This window comes from Trichomycterus rosablanca, chromosome 9, assembly GCF_030014385.1.
Source record: "Trichomycterus rosablanca isolate fTriRos1 chromosome 9, fTriRos1.hap1, whole genome shotgun sequence".
Classification (NCBI taxonomy): Eukaryota; Metazoa; Chordata; class Actinopteri; order Siluriformes; family Trichomycteridae; genus Trichomycterus; species Trichomycterus rosablanca.
In genome coordinates, this window is record NC_085996.1 from 33,328,785 (window position 1) to 33,347,821 (window position 19,037).

Below are 19,037 nucleotides of genomic sequence, written 5' to 3' on the forward strand. Positions count from 1 at the left end.
ATGGCAAGACTAGTTCAACCTTAAATTACCACTTTTTACCACATTTTGCATCAAATTCTGAGGTTGACTGACCAGCAAAAGACAACATCTGGCTCCTCTTAGGTCAACCAAGAAGAGTAATCTTAGGCTACAGAGGGCAGAGGTTTATCATAACCTGGCATATACACCGATCAGCCATAACATTAAAACCACCTCCTTGTTTCTACACTCACTGTCCATTTTATCAGCTCCACTTACCATATAGAAGCACTTTGAAGTTCTACAATTACTGACTGTAGTCCATATTTTTATCTGCATGCTTTGTAAGCCTGCTTTCATCCTGTTCTTCAGTGGTCAGGACCCCCACAGTACCACCACAGAGCAGGTATTATTTAGGTGGTGGATGATTCTCAGCACTGCAATGACACTGACATGGTGGTGGTGTGTTAGTGTGTGTTGTGCTAGTATAAGTGGATCAGACACACTGGAGTTTTTAAATACCGTGTCCACTCACTGTCCACTCTATTAGACACTCCTACCTAGTTGGTCCACCTTGTAGATCTAATGTCAGAGACGATCGCTCATCTATTGCTGCTGTTTGAGCTGGTCATCTTCTAGACCTTCATCAGTGGTCACAGGACGCTGCCCATAGGACGCTGTTGGCTGGATATATTTTTGGTTGGTGGACTATTATCAGTCCAGCAGTGACAGTGAGGTGTTCAAAAACTCCAGCAGCGCTGCTGTGTCTGATCCACTCATACCAGCACAACACACACTAACACACCACCACCATGTCAGTGTCACTGCAGTGCTGAGAATGATCTACCACCCAAATAATACCTGTGGTGGTCCTGTGGGGGTCCTGACCATTAAAGAACAGCATGAAAGGGGGCTAACAAAGCATGCAGAGAAACAGATGGACTACAGTCAGTAATTGTAGAACTACAAAGTGCTTCTATATGGTAAGTGGAGCTGATAAAATGGACAGTGAGTTTATAAACAAGGAGGTGGTTTTAATGTTATGGCTGATTGGTGTAAACAATAACTTTTAATATAAAACATTTTTGCAAGTCCACATTTTTGCTGCAGCATGCAGATATTAGGATTAAAATATGGCAGAAACAGCATCAATCAAGGATTTTTAATGTAATTTTATAATAATAATAATAATCTTTTTACCTACAGTCAGTTTGTTTGTTTGTTTATTAGGATTTTAATGTCATGTTTTACACTTTGTCTATAAAGCGCTCATATACTGTAGGTGTAATGAGATTAAATCCTAAACGATTAGTGAATCACAGTCATGTGATAGATTTACAGTGGATTTAGACTGTATTCAGACTTTTTGCATTATTTTACTGTGTGGATTTGATGTTAAATGTGAGTAAATAAATATATGTGTTGCACAGCCATGAGGTAGCACCCTGTCCCGAGTGTATTCTTGGCGTAATAAATGTTTTGGGGTGATGCCAGATGCACCATGAGCCTGACCCAGAATTGGTCATTTCAAACTCTTAAAATAAAACAAAGGATAGATAAATAACATAGACATATTTTTCTCTGCTATTAAAGTTCAGTGATTGGAAGGGTATGTCTCACCCTGACTGTGATTAATTGTTCTTGTCTGCTTAGCAGAATCAGACTGAGTAATAGAGGAGATAGACGAGCTCAAGCAGCTCAGATTAATTAACTCGCTTTTCATTTGCCTATCTGTCAAGCTTTGACAGAAGTCACAGTGGGCAAAATAATGCAGCTGTAACAGTGTGTGTTGGGCAAGGGGGGTGTCGGGGGGCAGCAACAAACAAATAGAACTTAAATTGTCTGAAATTAATTGCTGCACATCAACATAAGGCCAAACACAGAGAGTCACTCGAGTACTGCTGGAGGGCAGCATGAAGCAGATGAGCCCTGATACAAATAAATACCCCCCCCATGGGCGGCACAGTGGCTCGGTGGGTAGCACTGTCACCTCACAGCAAGAAGGTCCTGGGCATGTTCTTCTTGTGTCTGAGTGGGTTTCCTCAGAGAGCTCCGGTTTCCTCCCACAATCCAAAAACATGCAGTCAGGTTAATTGGAGACACTGAATTGCCCTTTAGGTGAATGAGTGTGTGTGTGTGTGTGTGTGTGTGTATATATATATGTGTCTGCCCTGCGATGGACTGGCACCCCATCCAGGGTGTTACTGTGTGCCTTGCGCCCATTGAAAAGCTGGGATAGGCTCCAGCACCCCCCGCGACCCTGATTGGATAAGCGGTTAAAAAAGTGAGAAAGAGAATTAGTGCCATCCTATGAAACGAGTATTAAGTGAATTGGTGAGGCAGAAGATGCAGAGCTTTGTGTATCTGATTTATAGCATCGTGGAGAGTGTCTATCAAAATGATCCGAGCTGTACTGGACAGCTCATTCTCCACATTTTACTCAATGAAATCAGAATCACGGAAACGCAGGGACGAGGGCAACTTTTTAAAAGGAGTACATTCCAGATTTGAAGAGCTGCCCATCTGCTGTGCAGCTACTGATGTAGATATATTTTTATTTTTTAAAAGCAAGTGCACTTCATATAACATTCCAAATTTTTTTTTTTATTTTTATTTTTTTATTTTTTACAAAATACAGCTCGGTCGTATGATTCATTCAGATTCAACATAAGCATCATAAATAGTAATGCAATCAAAAACAGATGAAAACAGAACTGGAGGCATTCATTTTGCGCAGATGCAATTGTATCCTGATATAACGCTGGTGTATCGCTTATCAAATTATGCAAATGCCAATACTGTTTACCATCTGTGCCAGGTCTCTTTTTTCATAGTTAGACAAGATACGACCTGTCACTGATGCGCCCACTTTCAAAACAAACTTTATACTAAAGTTTATAATTCGGGTTTAATTTCAGTAGTCATTTCTACCATTTGACCAAAAAAAATGCAAACTTCAGTTCTAATTACTGAGTTCAGGTGCTTCAACCACACTTATTGCTAACAGGTGTATTACAGCAATTATAAAAATGTTATTTATGCATTTTCTCCCAATTTACTGTAGTCAATTTGTCTTCCGCTGCTGGGGGATCCCTGATTGCAGTCGAGGTGGGTATATGGACGCTCACGCCTCCTCCGACCCACGCGCAGCCCTTAGCGGAACCCTTTTTCATCTATGCACTCTGCACAGGTGCCTCTCTATCTGCCAATCAGGGTCCTTACACTGCATTTGAAGACCCCACCCACATAGTCCGATCGTCCCGCCCTAGCAGAGATGTGTCTGCTGTAGGCACTGCCGAATATGGTTTCATTTACAGTGGATTCAGACTGTATTACTGACTTTTTGCACAATTTTATTGTGTGTATTTAATTTTAAATGTGAGCAAATAAATAATGTGTTGCACTGCCATGGGTGAGCACCCTGTCCCAAGTGTATTCTTGCCATATTAAATGTTTTGGAGTAATGCCAGACACACCATAAGCCTGACCCAGAATTGGTTATTTTAAACCCTTAAAATAAAACAAAATATTTTCTCCCATTTTCTCCCAATTTAGTGTAGTCAATCTGTCTTCCGCTGCTGGGGGATCCCTGATTGCAGTCGAGGTGGGTATATTGCTGCTCACGCCTCCTCCCACCCGCACGCAGCCCTTTGCGGAAACCCTTTTTCACTTTGGCACTGCCAATTATGCCCGCTAGATGGCGCCCAGCCGACCGGTGGCAATGCCGAGTTTCGAACCAAGGAGTTCAGAATCTCTGCGCTGGTGCACTAGTGGAATATCCCGCTGCGCCACCTGGGCACCTAAATAGATCAATTGTATGCTTCTAACTTTTGTGTCATTGTGCAAACAGCACAGAGACATGAGGTGTGGCTTGAAGGAACATCAGTGACCTGCACAAAGCCTTAATTAAATTTTTACACACTTTAAACTCTTGTGGAACGTCTTCCCAGAATAGAGAGTGTAGGCTGTTATAGCTGCAGCTCAAATGAATACTAATGTCCATGGTTATTGTTTATGGTCATGCAATGTCCAACAAGCTTATTGTTAAGTGTGTACATGTTTTGGTCATGTGATGTGTCACTCACTTTAGTGTACAGTTTGGCGTTTGTCATCAATGAGACTTTTAGTCCTGTTTTTAGCATTTCCCCCAATTTTCTCAAATTATCAGATTGCATTTTGCTTCCTCTCTACTGCTGCTAGTCTTCACTCCTGACCAGGGAGAGCTGTGACTAACATGCACCCCTTCCGACACGTGTACTGTAGTTCATATGGGGCTCAGTCTCGTGCACGGAGAGTCATGCACTCCTATGCCTTGATGTAGGCACTGTCAGCCAGCAGAAGTTGTAATAGCACCAGATATGTGGAATCTCCTCTGGCATCCAACCCGATGGATGAGACAAACTCACGAGTTTAAGATGTCAGCCCTGGTGTGCTAGTGTGTGTTTTACCGCTGCGCCACCTGAGCGCCCAAAAAGTTCATTTTTGGAGGTTTCCTCTAGGTGTTCCGGTTTTCTCCCACAGTCCATAAAAATGCTGTCGGGCTAATTGGAGGTACCTCACACATTCACATGCCCTAGCTGTGAATGTGTGAGTGAGTGTGTTTGCTCTGTGATAGTCTTGCCTTCCCCTTCCCCCAGTGAATAGTACCCACTGCGACCCAGAATAAACAGACAATGAATAAATGAATTTACATTAAGCAGCAAAAAAACAACATAAGCACGATACTTCCCATTTCTTCTAAAAGAGTGAGATGTTGGTGCTCCTCATAAACACTACTGTGTATAACAATACTTACAATGGTCAGTGAGAATTAGTTATTTGAATGTTTAAGAAAAAGTGAAATAATAATAAAAGCACAGTATCAACTGCTGGTGCTATAAACTTTCCTGATAACAGATATCTAATAAGTCCACTACAGTAGACATGTACCCTCATTTTTTAGCCGTTCATCATGCTCGATCAGTTCAATATTCTTCTTTGAATATGCTGCCATTAAAACTTCATTCAAAATTTACAGCAGCAGAGATAATACACAAAGATTGTTTTATGCACATCCAAGGCCAAATGCAATAATGAAATCATGAAATAAACCTCGGATCTATTGTGGTTTTATAGATGCAGTAAAGCAAAAGTAATTAAAAATAATCATGCAACCATTCAATTAATTCAAGTCATTTAGTCTTGTTTACACATCCAGGGCATGTTGTGGAACTGATGCAGGCAGTTAGCCTGAAGACAAACGCAGAGCTGTTCAACAGCTGTATTCCTGGCAACATTACATAAAGAATGGCAAAAGGGCAAATAGCTACATGAATCAAAATGTCCAAAAATGAAAGAGTAATTCAATCCCGGTGGAGATATTTATGTTGTACACAGTAATAATTATTTATAAACACTTAATTAACTATTAATATAAACCAACTACTTCATATAGAAAAGGCTGCAACCGAGTGCAGTGCAGTATTATTCACTCTCTAATTCATACCTCGGGACAAATTCTGACTGAAAGAGACTGGAGCAAAATGAAAATCATGTAGACACACAGGAAAACAACCTTCACAGTCAGTATCCAGGTTGCTGTGGACACCATCTTTACCAGATGTGAGAAAGTGCTGCCCATTGGCAATTATATTTAGTTTAACCAAGCCAATCAACACTAAACACCTTAAGCTTCTCGATATTAAACAGCCTGTTCTAGGCAAACACATAATTTTGGCCAATACTTATTCTACATACAAGAAGTCTGGTCACTTCTGGGCAGACTTTCATCTTTTCTTCTAAACTGAACTTCTGTCAGTACTTTATTCATTATTTCACTCTCACTTCAGCTAAATTATGAACAAAATGATCTAAAAATGTCAGATCAGAAAATATCAATATCAAGAAATCAATGTTAGTGTGAACAGTAAAAAAATACTTGGAATTGGAGCTTAGAAGTCGTTTTTCCTGCAACAATGTGTCTTACCAGCCAGATTTATTTAACCATAAATGTAATATATATTATATGCAACTTTCAAAAATTTAGAGAAAGTCTTTTTTCCCTAAACTATAATTTTGTTTTATTTTATTTTTTTAATGTATAACTGGTATTTAATTAATTAAATAATTAATCTTATGTAAAAGGCAAATTCCTTCCCTTTATTTTAAACATTAGTGCATTTTATTGCAATGTAATATCACTTCTTGTTTTCAATATTAAATCACATAATAATTAAATAAGAAAAAGAAAAAAAGAAATGAATGTAAATGCAAAACAATTAGCATGACATACATTTTAACAGACTTAAAGAAAAGAAACGGAATGAGGAATGTATGATTCTAAACATTTCAAAGTAAATATTATGCTGGGTTTTTTTCATCAACCACTGTATCCTGGTCAGAATTGTGCAATCAAGATCCAGTGGGAAACACTGGGTGCAAGGCAGGAATACTCTGGACAGGCACCAATACAATGCAGGGTATCCGCAATACCCTCCTCAGACATAGCCAATCAAACCTCAGCGATGTTGGCCAAGCATAATAGCCCAAAAGTGATTGTACGTAAGTCATTTAGATCACGTATACTTCATTGTATTCTCCCATCACGAAGGTTCCAGTATTAGAGATTAATAACTCTTTGGTTGGCTGTAACAAAAAGCAACTGCAATAGCATGACACAGTGCACTAGTAAACTAGGCATGTGTGCAACAGGACCCAGGAACATCAGCTATACAGCAGCAGTGGTGTACACAGAAACGTACCTTCAGTTACAGTCAAACATTTGTTACAATTCAAAATGACAGAGGACATATAGTGGACATGTCAAACAGTTCTTACAGTCATAAAGCAACTTACAAGTGTGACAACATACAATGCAGGGTATGGAGGGGTAAGAGTCTTGCTCAGGGGTCCAACAGTGGCAGCCTGGCAGTGATGCATCCTCAGCCAGCAACCTTCTGATCACTAGTACAGTACCTTAACAACTCAGTTATTACTGCTTTGTGGTTCCAAATATGTAGTTACAGAAACAAAGAACAGAAATACAGTTTCAGAAATTGTTTCAGAAATACAATCCCAAGACAACGTCACAACATACAGTGTATCACAAAAGTGAGTACACCCCTCACATTTCTGCAAATATTTCATTATATCTTTTCATGGGTCAACACTATAGACATGAAACTTGGATATAACTTAGAGTAGTCAGTGTACAACTTGTATAGCAGTGTAGATTTACTGTCTTCTGAAAATAACTCAACACACAGCCATTAATGTCTAAATGGCTGGCAACATAAGTGAGTACACCCCACAGTGAACATGTCCAAATTGTGCCCAAAGTGTCAATATTTTGTGTGACCACCATTATTATCCAGCACTGCCTTAACCCTCCTGGGCATGGAATTCACCAGAGCTGCACAGGTTGCTACTGGAATCCTCTTCCACTCCTCCATGATGACATCACGGAGCTGGTGGATGTTAGACAACTTGAACTCCTCCACCTTCCACTTGAGGATGCGCCACAGGTGCTCAATTGGGTTTAGTCCATCACCTTTACCTTCAGCTTCCTCAGCAAGGCAGTTGTCATCTTGGAGGTTGTGTTTGGGGTCGTTATCCTGTTGGAAAACTGCCATAAGGCCCAGTTTTCGAAGGGAGGGGATCATGCTCTGTTTCAGAATGTCACAGTACATGTTGGAATTCATGTTTCCCTCAATGAACTGCAGCTCCCCAGTGCCAGCAACACTCATGCAGCCCAAGACCATGATGCTACCACCACCATGCTTGACTGTAGGCAAGATACAGTTGTCTTGGTACTTCTCACCAGGGCGCCGCCACACATGCTGGACACCATCTGAGCCTAACAAGTTTATCTTGGTCTCGTCAGACCACAGGGCATTCCAGTAATCCATGTGCTTGGACTGCTTGTCTTCAGCAAACTGTTTGCGGGCTTTCTTGTGCGTCAGCTTCCTTCTGGGATGACGACCATGCAGACCGAGTTGATGCAGTGTGCGGCGTATGGTCTGAGCACTGACAGGCTGACCTCCCACGTCTTCAACCTCTGCAGCAATGCTGGCAGCACTCATGTGTCTATTTTTTAAAGCCAACCTCTGGATATAACGCCGAACACGTGGACTCAACTTCTTTGGTCGACCCTGGCGAAGCCTGTTCCGAGTGGAACCTGTCCTGGAAAACCGCTGTATGACCTTGGCCACCGTGCTGTAGCTCAGTTTCAGGGTGTTAGCAATCTTCTTATAGCCCAGGCCATCTTTGTGGAGAGCAACAATTCTATTTCTCACATCCTCAGAGAGTTCTTTGCCATGAGGTGCCATGTTGAATATTTAGTGGCCAGTATGAGAGAATTGTACCCAAAACACCAAATTTAACAGCCCTGCTCCCCATTTACACCTGGGACCTTGACACATGACACCAGGGAGGGACAACGACACATTTGGGCACAATTTGGACATGTTCACTGTGGGGTGTACTCACTTATGTTGCCAGCTATTTAGACATTAATGGCTGTGTGTTGAGTTATTTTCAGAAGACAGTAAATCTACACTGCTATACAAGTTGTACACTGACTACTCTAAGTTATATCCAAGTTTCATGTCTATAGTGTTGTCCCATGAAAAGATATAATGAAATATTTGCAGAAATGTGAGGGGTGTACTCACTTTTGTGATACACTGTACATCCCTCACAAGGGTATCAAAATTCTGACCTCAACTGGACAACTGGATATCAGATGAAAGATAAATACTCAAACGAAATGAATTCTCTGTATTAATTTACACTATTTAAGCTGTGTTTTCATTTTAATATGAAATGCATAAATTAATGAGAATAATTAACCAGAATTGAATTGTTCAGATTTATCTGAGCTTCATCATCTAATAAAGAAAAGAAGCACAGGAAACTGCAACCAACCAAAAACTGCATCTCACTAATGTGCCTCAAATTAGATCCTGAAAACCATAAATGCTTTAGCAGCTAGGCTTCATTTTGAAGCCTACCGCATCTCTTCTGGATTAATATTGTAATAATTTTCTCAGCTGGGCACTGGCTATATTTTATGAAAGTGATTTTTCTTGACTAGATGCGCTACACCTCCCTGTCTCGCCGAGACGCAGCACACACGCAGGTTTTTCACATCAAAGCCGCCAACTCGCTGGAGCCATTTTTTATACCTCTAATGTCCTTTGCTTCAGAAGGCGACATGTCGGCCCTTGATCAAGTTACTAAAGGCGGTTTTGTGGCCTGGCAAGCGTCTGCTTTCCCTGCTGGGCCTAGGCTATGTGACCGTGGAAAGCAGCCTCAGAAGACTGGCACAGAGAGATTTATACACTGGTGAATCCTGCCAGCTGAAAACATCTTCACTTAAGGGGAAAGATCTCTGTGAGGAGCAGAAACAAAAGCACTGCTTCCCTATCTAGTGGCAACTCAATCCCACAGCGTACTGAATAAAACCTGAATTTAAATCTCAGAGGTTGGGTGCAGGTGTGCCATGCATTTGATGCTACTTTTATGAGGCTATCCAAGAATACTCTACCTGTTATAGCTGCCTGCCACTCATACACTTTATTTGGGGATATAAACTAACCCGAAATATAACAAGTACCATCACTAAGGGCCAAGTATCAGGGATACATAACTTTTTAGTTGGATATAACAAAAAGCAACTGGGACAGCATGACACAGTGCACTAGTAAACTAGAAATGTGTGCAGAAAGACCCAAGAAAAACCGGCTATACAGCAGCAGTGGTGTACGCAGAAAATACAATGAATTGCCATTCCCTTCAGTTACAGTCAAACGTGTTACAATTCTATCTATTTATGCGTTTTCTCCCTTTTTCTCCCTATTTAGCAAAGCCAATTAGTCTTCTGCTGCTGGGGATCTCCATTGTGTTCAAGGAGGGTATATTTACCTGCTCCAGGCCCCCTTTGCGTGCACAGTCCCTCAACCTCTTGATTTTCACCCATGCTTCGGTGTATTCGCACATGAGGCTCATGCACTTCTGCACAAGCGCCTCAGCCAGCTAACCAGGGTCCTTGCACAGCGTTTGAAGACCCCACCCACTTAGTCCAGTCTTTTCCCACCCAGCAGACTCTGGTGTCCAATTTTGTCTGATGCAGGCACTGCCTGTTAGGTGGCGCCCAGAATGCCCTGAATGGTTTGTGGCATTTGCTTACATCATGGGGATTATTAACACACTTTTATGACCCTTACATCTGCAAAAACTCTGTTATTATCCTGAACTATTGAACATTCTTCATGAAACAGTGTTTGCATTAAAGGATGTTCCATCTAATACAACTTCCAAGTATTTGTTGCATGTTAGCAACAAGTACTGGGATCGCTCACTGCTCTTATTCGCCCACTGCACTTAACAGTAGACCAGAGCCAATAAGGGTTACTGCATTGTTAAATAAAGTTCCTTTTCAACTGTGTTTATTTTTGTGCCCACTGAAAACCCATTTTCCAAACACGCTTGACCAAACACCACTGCGTTATTACTCTCATCAAACAGGTATTTACGCAATATAAAAATAGATTGAAATATGGTGTTTTTGCATCTTTGCATCAGGCCTGTATACACAGCAAATAATCTATAGTCATAAATAAAGTGGTCATCGAAGCATGGAGTGCTGGACGAAGCGCACTGTTCTCAGCTTCATGATGTAAACAATCATTCATCATAATGCAAGCAGCTACTTCAGTCGAAACGAACTGTTAGAGAGCATTCCATTTTCTTCTTCCATTATGTGCAGTACAGAATGGAGCTAATTAAATGCTCATGTAATGATTATTGTTTTGGTCCTGTTCTACAGAACATCGAAACTGAAAGGGAACTATGAGAGTCCAAATTAATCCTGCTACACTAAAAAAATGAAGAAAAAAATAAATAAAAAAGTAACTCAGCAGACGCACACCGTTAATAAGACATTCTTTTTTCTTATACAATTTTAACTGCATTATCTAGTTATACATAACAGCAGAGGGTAACAGTTTGCTCCTCATATACCCCTTTTTCACTGACGCAGGTCCAGCTCCGGTTTGCGAACTTGATTTTGAACCGGTTCCGCGTGTTTCCATTTAAAAAAGAGGTTCCAGACAGAAAACTAGCGTTCTAATCTGGCACCACAGAATACTTGGTTTTTCAGCGCAACCATGACATCATCTGTGGGCGTGTCAAAACCATGTTTGCGCTGCACTTTAATTTTTTTAAGTTAACCTGATTACATTTTGATCCAGTTTGCCGCTGGTATTCGCTGATATTTTCAAATGAAATGAATTGTGTGATATGACGTGGTAAAAGTGACCCGGAGAGTATACACACTTAACATGAAAAATAAAGCGTAACGTGGATTGTACTAAAACAATGGCAGATGAATTTGGGCACTTATAACCAGTACAGAGCACTTATAACCAGTACAGAGCACTTACAACTAGTAATGTTATGCTTTTTTTTAGGTGAAGCGTTTTCGACTTTCTTCGAGAAGTGTACTCAGAACCCCGAGCTGCATAATCACCACACGTAAAGTAAATGTGAAGCTAAACACACATACATATGGAGCTTTTAGAGTGGATTTGATGGTTATTTCACACAAATGGATGTTCGTGACGTGCAACTTTAGTGATGTTTTATCGCTCAAGCCGAGTGCTGAGCAAATCAGCTATTTGCGCTGAGGGTCGCGGTGAGAGCGAAAGGGAAAACGCTTCTCACGTCAATGAAAACAACAATTGTGACAAACACGTCTACGTCTTCTTATCACCAATAGTTGAGCCATGCTTTTTGCATAAAAACGAACATCTGTAACAACAGCACAAATGCTCGCACATGATTTACACGCTCCGCCATCATGTTACTATTCTTTACTTTCTTTAAGTAACGCCCACTGTTGATGGCACAGGCTTGGTTCCCAAAAGCTGGTGGAAACGCGGGTCGGTTCTTCACAAAACACCAAGGTTAGAAGAAACCTGAACAGAACCGGTTTAAGAACCAGGGTTCTTTTGGTGGAAAAGCACTAATAGTGTTTTGTGTGGCTTCTAACATGCAGTAAACAGTTAAAAGTAAACAGTAAAAAGCTAGCTGGCTACTTTAGCCATAGGCAAGACAGAAACTGACCAGATACAAAAAATACAAAAGACTGTATAACAAAAGCCCTAGATTAATGACTGTAGTTTTATTTAATAAATCTTTTGCATTTGTCAACAGCTTGTGTTTAGAATGTTTACATTATAACTGAGGGAAGGGCATTTTGAGCATATCTGAATGTTGGAGGGGGGCATATATTGTGATTACAGCCTTGGATTAAGATTAAGAGTCAAGATCCATTTCAATGTGGTGTTTCTCTTATTTTGTCCACCATCCATATAGCCCATTTAATCAAGCTGACCTTCACCAACTGAACCTAATAATGATATTTTAATTTCATAGCAAAACTCGTCAGTCCCTGTCCAATTATGCCATTACTGTATAGTTAACCAGCCAGTTCAGTAAATCAATATTAGAATAATAAATATGTAACAGTAACAAACCCCAGTCCTCTTTTGACCCTGTGTTAATGCCTCAGTGTACTGCAGGAATAATAAGCTCTGTATTGTATACTTTCCATAGTGTGAATAAGAGCAGATAATGTGAGTCACCTAATTGTACCCTTGTCTTCTGGCATGCCAGCTTGTTGTAGAAAATGATGGTCTGTTTTCAGCTCACTTGGAAGACAGTAATTAAGTAGCTGCTTTATGGAGCGACCGGGTCTTATGAAATCTTTCCTTGCTTATTTTATTACCCATTTAAGTCCAAGGCAGTGATACTTAATGTTGTTAATGCCAGATATTTGAATTTGCTGAACACATTAACCATTACTAGCCCTAAAGCCTGTTTATTATTATTATTATTATTATTATTTTATTTACAGGCGTTTAAAAAACACAACCATACAAATAATTTTAGATCTATCTACAGCCAGTTGCCACTAACCAAATGAGTCTACCATTAAACATGACTGCTTTTGATTCACTATTGATAGTGTTAACTGCAATCATTCCCACACAGTCTTATATACTGTATATTTTATAATGATCTCGGACATTTCAGGGAGAAGACTTTCATTTCCTCTGAGAGAAGATTCAATTATGCTTTTTTGGCATCCTTAGACAAACCCCAGTACCAAAAAAGTTGGGACATTTAGTAAAATGCAATGAAAATAAAAATCTGTAATTTCGTTTGAATCTTTATTGAACTGACAAAAGTAGAAAGAAAAGCATTCTAATGTTTTTACTGATCAACTTTATTATACTGTATTTTAATATTAAATATAAACACATTCAGAATTGAATGCCTGCAACACACTTCAATTAGTATAGAAAGTTAATAGAATATATAGGATACAGTGTTTTGAAACATTCCACATCTTTTCTTTTAACAGTTGTCAGTTAAATTAAGATTCAAGAGAATTAACAAATCACAGATTCATTTTATTGCTTTTTACAAAACGTCCCAACTTTTTCTGGAAATGGAGTTTGTATTTATCAACTTTTTAGTAGTAAAGTGACACAGTAAAAAAAAAACACTCACTCACTCTCAATGGGCGCAAGGCACACAGTAACACCCTGGATGGGGCGCCAGTCCATCGTAAGGCAGACACACACACATTCACCTATAAGGCAATTCAGTGTCTCCAAAAATGGGCGCCAAAAATAACACAAAAGCTCATCTCACATTTGCCAAATAATTACTTTTTGTTAAACATAAATTGCAGCCTTTAAATTATCAATCCATTTATTGAAGATGAAGATTCATTAAAAACCTGTACCACCCATGCGAAAAAAGTAATTGCCCCCTAAACCTTATCACTGTGGAGGAATTATGACCCGCTTTTTTTTTCTTTGCAGAATTGTTTTAATTTGGCTTCATTGGAGCAAAACAGCCCCAGACCATCACACAACCACCATTATGTTTACATGTTTACAACAAAATTCTTAGAGGTGATCTAGACATTATTGGCAAATGTGAGATGAGCTTTTGTGTTATTTTTGGTCAGTGGTGGTTTGTGTCTTCTTATGGATATCATTGAAGCTCAGTGTCTTTCCTAGTGTGGAATTGTGTACATTAACCAATGTCACTATTTAGAAGGTTTAGCACTGTTCCATGTTTTCCCCATTTGTGTATAATAGCTTTCACTGTGTTTCACAGGAGTCCTAGAGCTCGACACAGTGGCTAAGTGGGTAGCACTGTCGCCTCACAGCAAGAAGGCCCTGGGTTCGATCCCCAGGTGGGGCGGTCCAGGTCCTTTCTGTGTGGGAGTGTGCATGTTCTCCTTGTGTCTGTGTGGGTTTTCTCTGGGTGCTCCAGTTTCCTACCACAGTCCAAAGACATGCCAGTGAGGTGAATTGGAGACACTAAATTGTCCAGGACTGTGTTTGATATAACCTTGTAAACTGATGAGTCTTGTGTAATGACTGAATTTAACCAAAGTGTAAAACATGACGTTAAAATCCTAATAAACAAACAAACAATGGCTTTACAGACCTGGTACATTCCAATGACTTTATTTTGCATCTGTATTTGAATATTTTTTTTCAAAGTGCTGCTTTTTGAGAACTTCACTCAGCCACGTAGCCTGCTTCACATTAACAACTTGATGATTTAGTAGCTAAGGGGGCAAGTACATTTTCACGTAGGGCTAAACAGCATTTTGAACCACCAAGGTTTAATTTTATTCTGTATATAAAAAGATAACAACTGTTCATAGTGATTAAAACACAGATTTATGTTCCGGACAGTAAAGGTAGTGAAACGTTATACTGGGAGTATAAAAATATAATAAATATTAAGATGTTGACTTTCATCTCTCATTGGAGAGCTGAAAATGGCATTGGTATAATGTGTAATTATGTCAAACATAAGTCATGTGACAAGACCATTAGGACAAAAAGACATTGCAGGAATAATACATTAACACATTTATTCACCCAGCCTAGCCAGCTTCACAAAAGAGGCACTTGATGCCAGTTCATGATCCTCATCTGACCCACATTGCTTTCACATTGTTCATTTCACTTCCTTTATTTCCTGAAACCGTTTATTGCCAGAGGGACGAGAATATTACTTTGATTTTAAACATTAGGTTCATGTCTGAATAAATGAATAGAGAATGAGCACCAATGGGAATAAATTAGCCGACTGTTAATTAGGCGTTAAGCCATTTTTTGAATGACATGATGAAGAAGAAGAAGAATGGAGGGCTATAGGGCCTTATGAAAAACAACAAGAAAAGTTAACCGCTGCCTCTTTTCCTCTCTGATCAACTACCCTGGCAGTTGTGTGGGCATACTTGGTTTGTTATGTGCCATTAGTGGCATTGTGACTCACAGTTTTCTTTGCAGGGCATTTCTGTTTCCAGATTGAGAATGGAGAGAGGGGAATTGAAGTGGAGCTGCATGAGCCTGGCAGTGCAGCTCTTGAGCTCTTCTTTATGAAAATGTGCTCTCAATTTTCTTCAATTGTATTTACAGTTCACCGCAAAGGTTGCATCCCTGGCAGCCACTGGGAAAATGTGGTTTAATAAGAATAAGAAAGGCATGAAAGATGGAATGAAGCTTTCTGTTTTAGCTTTAAGCAGGTTGGGTTGTAATGAAATGCAATGTGCGCACTATTATGTGTGGTATTATAGTATATTGTTTATTTATTTAAATATATGATTTTCACCGATCAGCCATAACATTAAAATCACCTCCTTGTTTCTACACACATTGTCTATTTTATCAGCATCACTTACCATATAGAAGCACTTTGTAGTTCTACAATTAATGACTGTAGTCCATCTGTTTCTCTACATACTTTGTTAGCCCGCTTTCATGCTGTTCTTCAATGAATTTCATAAAATAATAGGAGCCAAATAAGTCATTATCACAATTCTGAAATTTTTGTATGTTGGCATGGTCGGCTCATAGCAAGAAGGTCATGGGTTTGATTCCCAGGTGGAGCGGTACTAGCGCCGACCAATCAGCGAGCGAAAATCAGGGCAAAAATCATGTAGTGTGAACTAGGCATTAGTAAACCATAATTTCCCAAAAGCCTTCTAGTTCCAGAAGTAACCCATAACACATGTCAAGGTCGACCAAAGAGAGATATCTAGCTTGTCAAATATCTGGATCTGAGTCGCACAACTGGCAATGAGTGCGGTGTCGAACAGCCAATGAGAACGCAAGATACGGTGTAAGGGGAGGAGTTGTAAAAAGGTGGGACAGGGACATAATATAGTTTATATCAGAATACATCAGTACACACACAAGTTTTACAGTATTTCTGACCTCATCATTCATGACAAAACATAACACCAACACTGCATTGCAAAAAATATTTATTAACCTCCAACTCACTATAGAACAATCCATGCTGTTCACGTTGCCAAATCTACTCACATTCATTTATTTTTTCTCCTTGATTTTATGCTGCACATCAGCACACAAACTTTGATCACTCACTACTTGTTGACGTACATTTTTGGATGTGGTTTCATTAAACCTCTCGTCCCTTCTCGCATTTGTTTTCATGACAGAACGTAGTTTGGGAGACCAGAGAAGCTCGCCTGCGATTCCAGTTGGTGATAGATGGTGTAGTGTGAAACCCCCTATCGCCGATCAGTGTTAAAGTCACACCGACTTGAAAGACTACTTGCAGGGTATTTTTGCCTGCATCACACTCCCTCCGACGAGTGTGCAGTCCACTGACCCCTTCTAATTCGCCCACACATTCAGTGAATTCTCGAGTGCGTAGAGCCACACACTGATCTCTGTGCTCATGTACTTTCAGGACGGGCGCCTTAGGCTACTAACCAAGGTCCTTACACAGCGTCGAAGACCCCACCCACTTACAGTCCGGTCTTTTACCCAGCCAGCAGACTTAATGGCCAATACAGTGTCGAAGATCCCACCCACTTACAGTCTGGTCTTTTACCCAGCCAGCAGACTTAATGGCCAATACAGTGTCGAAGATCCCACCCACTTACAGTCTGGTCTTTTACCCATCTGGCAGACTTAATGGCCAATACAGTGTCGAAGATCCCACCCACTTACAGTCTGGTCTTTTACCCATCTGGCAGACTTAATGGCCAATACAGTGTCGGAGATCCCAGCTACTTACAGTCCGGTCTTTTACCCAGCCAGCAGACTTAATGGCCAATACAGTGTCGAAGATCCCACCCACTTACAGTCCGGTCTTTTACCCACCCGGCAGACTTAATGGCCAATACAGTGTCAAAGATCCCACCCACTTACAGTCTGGTCTTTTACCCACCCAGCAGACTTAATGGCCAATACAGTGTCGAAGATCCCACCTATGTACAGTCCGGTCTTTTACCCACCCAGCAGACTTAATGGCCAATTTTTGTACACTGCAGACATTGCCAGTTATGCCTGCTAGAGGTCACCCAGCTGACCAGTCACAAAACTTGGGAGTTTAGAATCTCAGCACTGGTGTGCTAGCGGATTATCCCGCTGCGCCACCTGGACACCCTGTGCATGGATTTTAATTTTAATATTAATACACTTTTAACAACCTTAGTTAAAATTTTGCACTGTTCAGTAAGAAATCCTCAGATTTATGCTTAAGGTTTAATCACAGAGAGTTAAAGAAAAGGATACTCCTAAGACAAGCTGCATCAGACAATGTGCAGGTAGATATTGCAGGTAGATAAATTCCAAACAAGTAACAAGATTGTAGTCCTAATTCTACTTGTACTACTAGTGGACTAAATGTTAATTTAGTTTTAAACTTTGCTATCAAGTTGAACAACACCTGTTTTTGTATGTAATTATTTTCTTAATGAACCCAAAATATATCTAATATACTAAGTCTTAAAAGCAGAACAAACATACATTTAGTATGTGAGCTATGAGGAACACTTACACTGTACTATGAGCTCCACCAAGGCTTCCCGGGACTTGACGTTGAAGCCGTTGTACTGGCTGGTCTGGCAGCGGTAGGAGCCGCTTATCTCGCGGGACACGTTGACGATGCGTAGTACCCCGTCATAGCTTTCCATCTGCATGCTCCCATCCGGCATCGGCACCTCCTTATCTGCCCGCGACCACAGGATGATGGGCTTGGGCTTTCCTGAAACAAGGCACTCCAGCTCCACCGTCTCTCCCTCCCGCACCACCAGTGGGGATTTTCCCCGTGGCACGGTCAGGTTGGGGGGAACTAAGGAAGAGAAAAACAGAGGAGGGCCTGATATGGGGCTCTAGAAAACTGACAGAGCGGGTCGCTTAGAGCGGTCAAATGTGATGTGTGGTTAGAGTGTGCTGATGTGTGTGGAGTGTATTAGGTAATGCATAGCAAGTCAAATGTCAGGAATAAAGCAATTACAACCCTGCACAGATGTGAATATCCCAAACTAGTGAAAATCAACATTCAACAACTACATATTCTATTCTATTCTATACTCTATAAAAAATATGTATTCATTCTAGCCTGAACAGAAAATCACATTGTAATATTTAGACCCTACCATTAAATTAATATATGATGTTATCAATGAGACCTAAACTTCTAGGGGGGCTAGAGCCTATTGCTAAGGCCTTAAGCAACATCAGCATTCAAAAAACTACATATTCTATTCTGTTCCATTCTGTTATATTCTATATATGAAAAAATATGTATTTATTCTAGCTTGACTCAACAGAAAATCTCATTGTAATAATCATCCCCTACCATTAAAATAATATATGACATTAATAAAGAGATCTAAACTCTATAGGGAACTAGAGCCTATCGCTGAGGCCTGAGCAACATCAACATTTAAAGAACTACATATTCTATTCTATTAAATTATATTCTATTCTATGTAATGGAAAAAAAAAAGTATTTATTTTAGATTGACTTAACAGAAAATCACATTGTAAAAACTAGACCCCACTATTAAACTAATATATGACATTATTAAAAGGACCGAGACCTCTAGGGGACTGGAGCCTACTGCTGAGGGCTAAGCAACATCAACATTTAAAGAACTACATATTCTATTGTATTCTATTGTATTCTATGAATAATATGAAGTTATTCTAGAATGACTCAACAGAGAATTATATTGTAAT

At 40.1% G+C, this 19,037-nt stretch overlaps 1 protein-coding gene across 1 annotated transcript in view; it reads right to left on the reverse strand.

Annotated features, from left to right (window-relative positions):
- LOC134320089 (MAM domain-containing glycosylphosphatidylinositol anchor protein 2-like) overlaps positions 1-19,037 on the reverse strand; it is a 312,736-nt gene that overhangs the window by 68,310 nt on the left and 225,389 nt on the right. Inside the window, exon 8 of the mRNA XM_063001391.1 lies at positions 17,851-18,144. Within this exon, the coding sequence (XP_062857461.1) occupies positions 17,851-18,144 (294 nt within the window). The remainder of the gene's footprint in view (positions 1-17,850; positions 18,145-19,037) is intronic.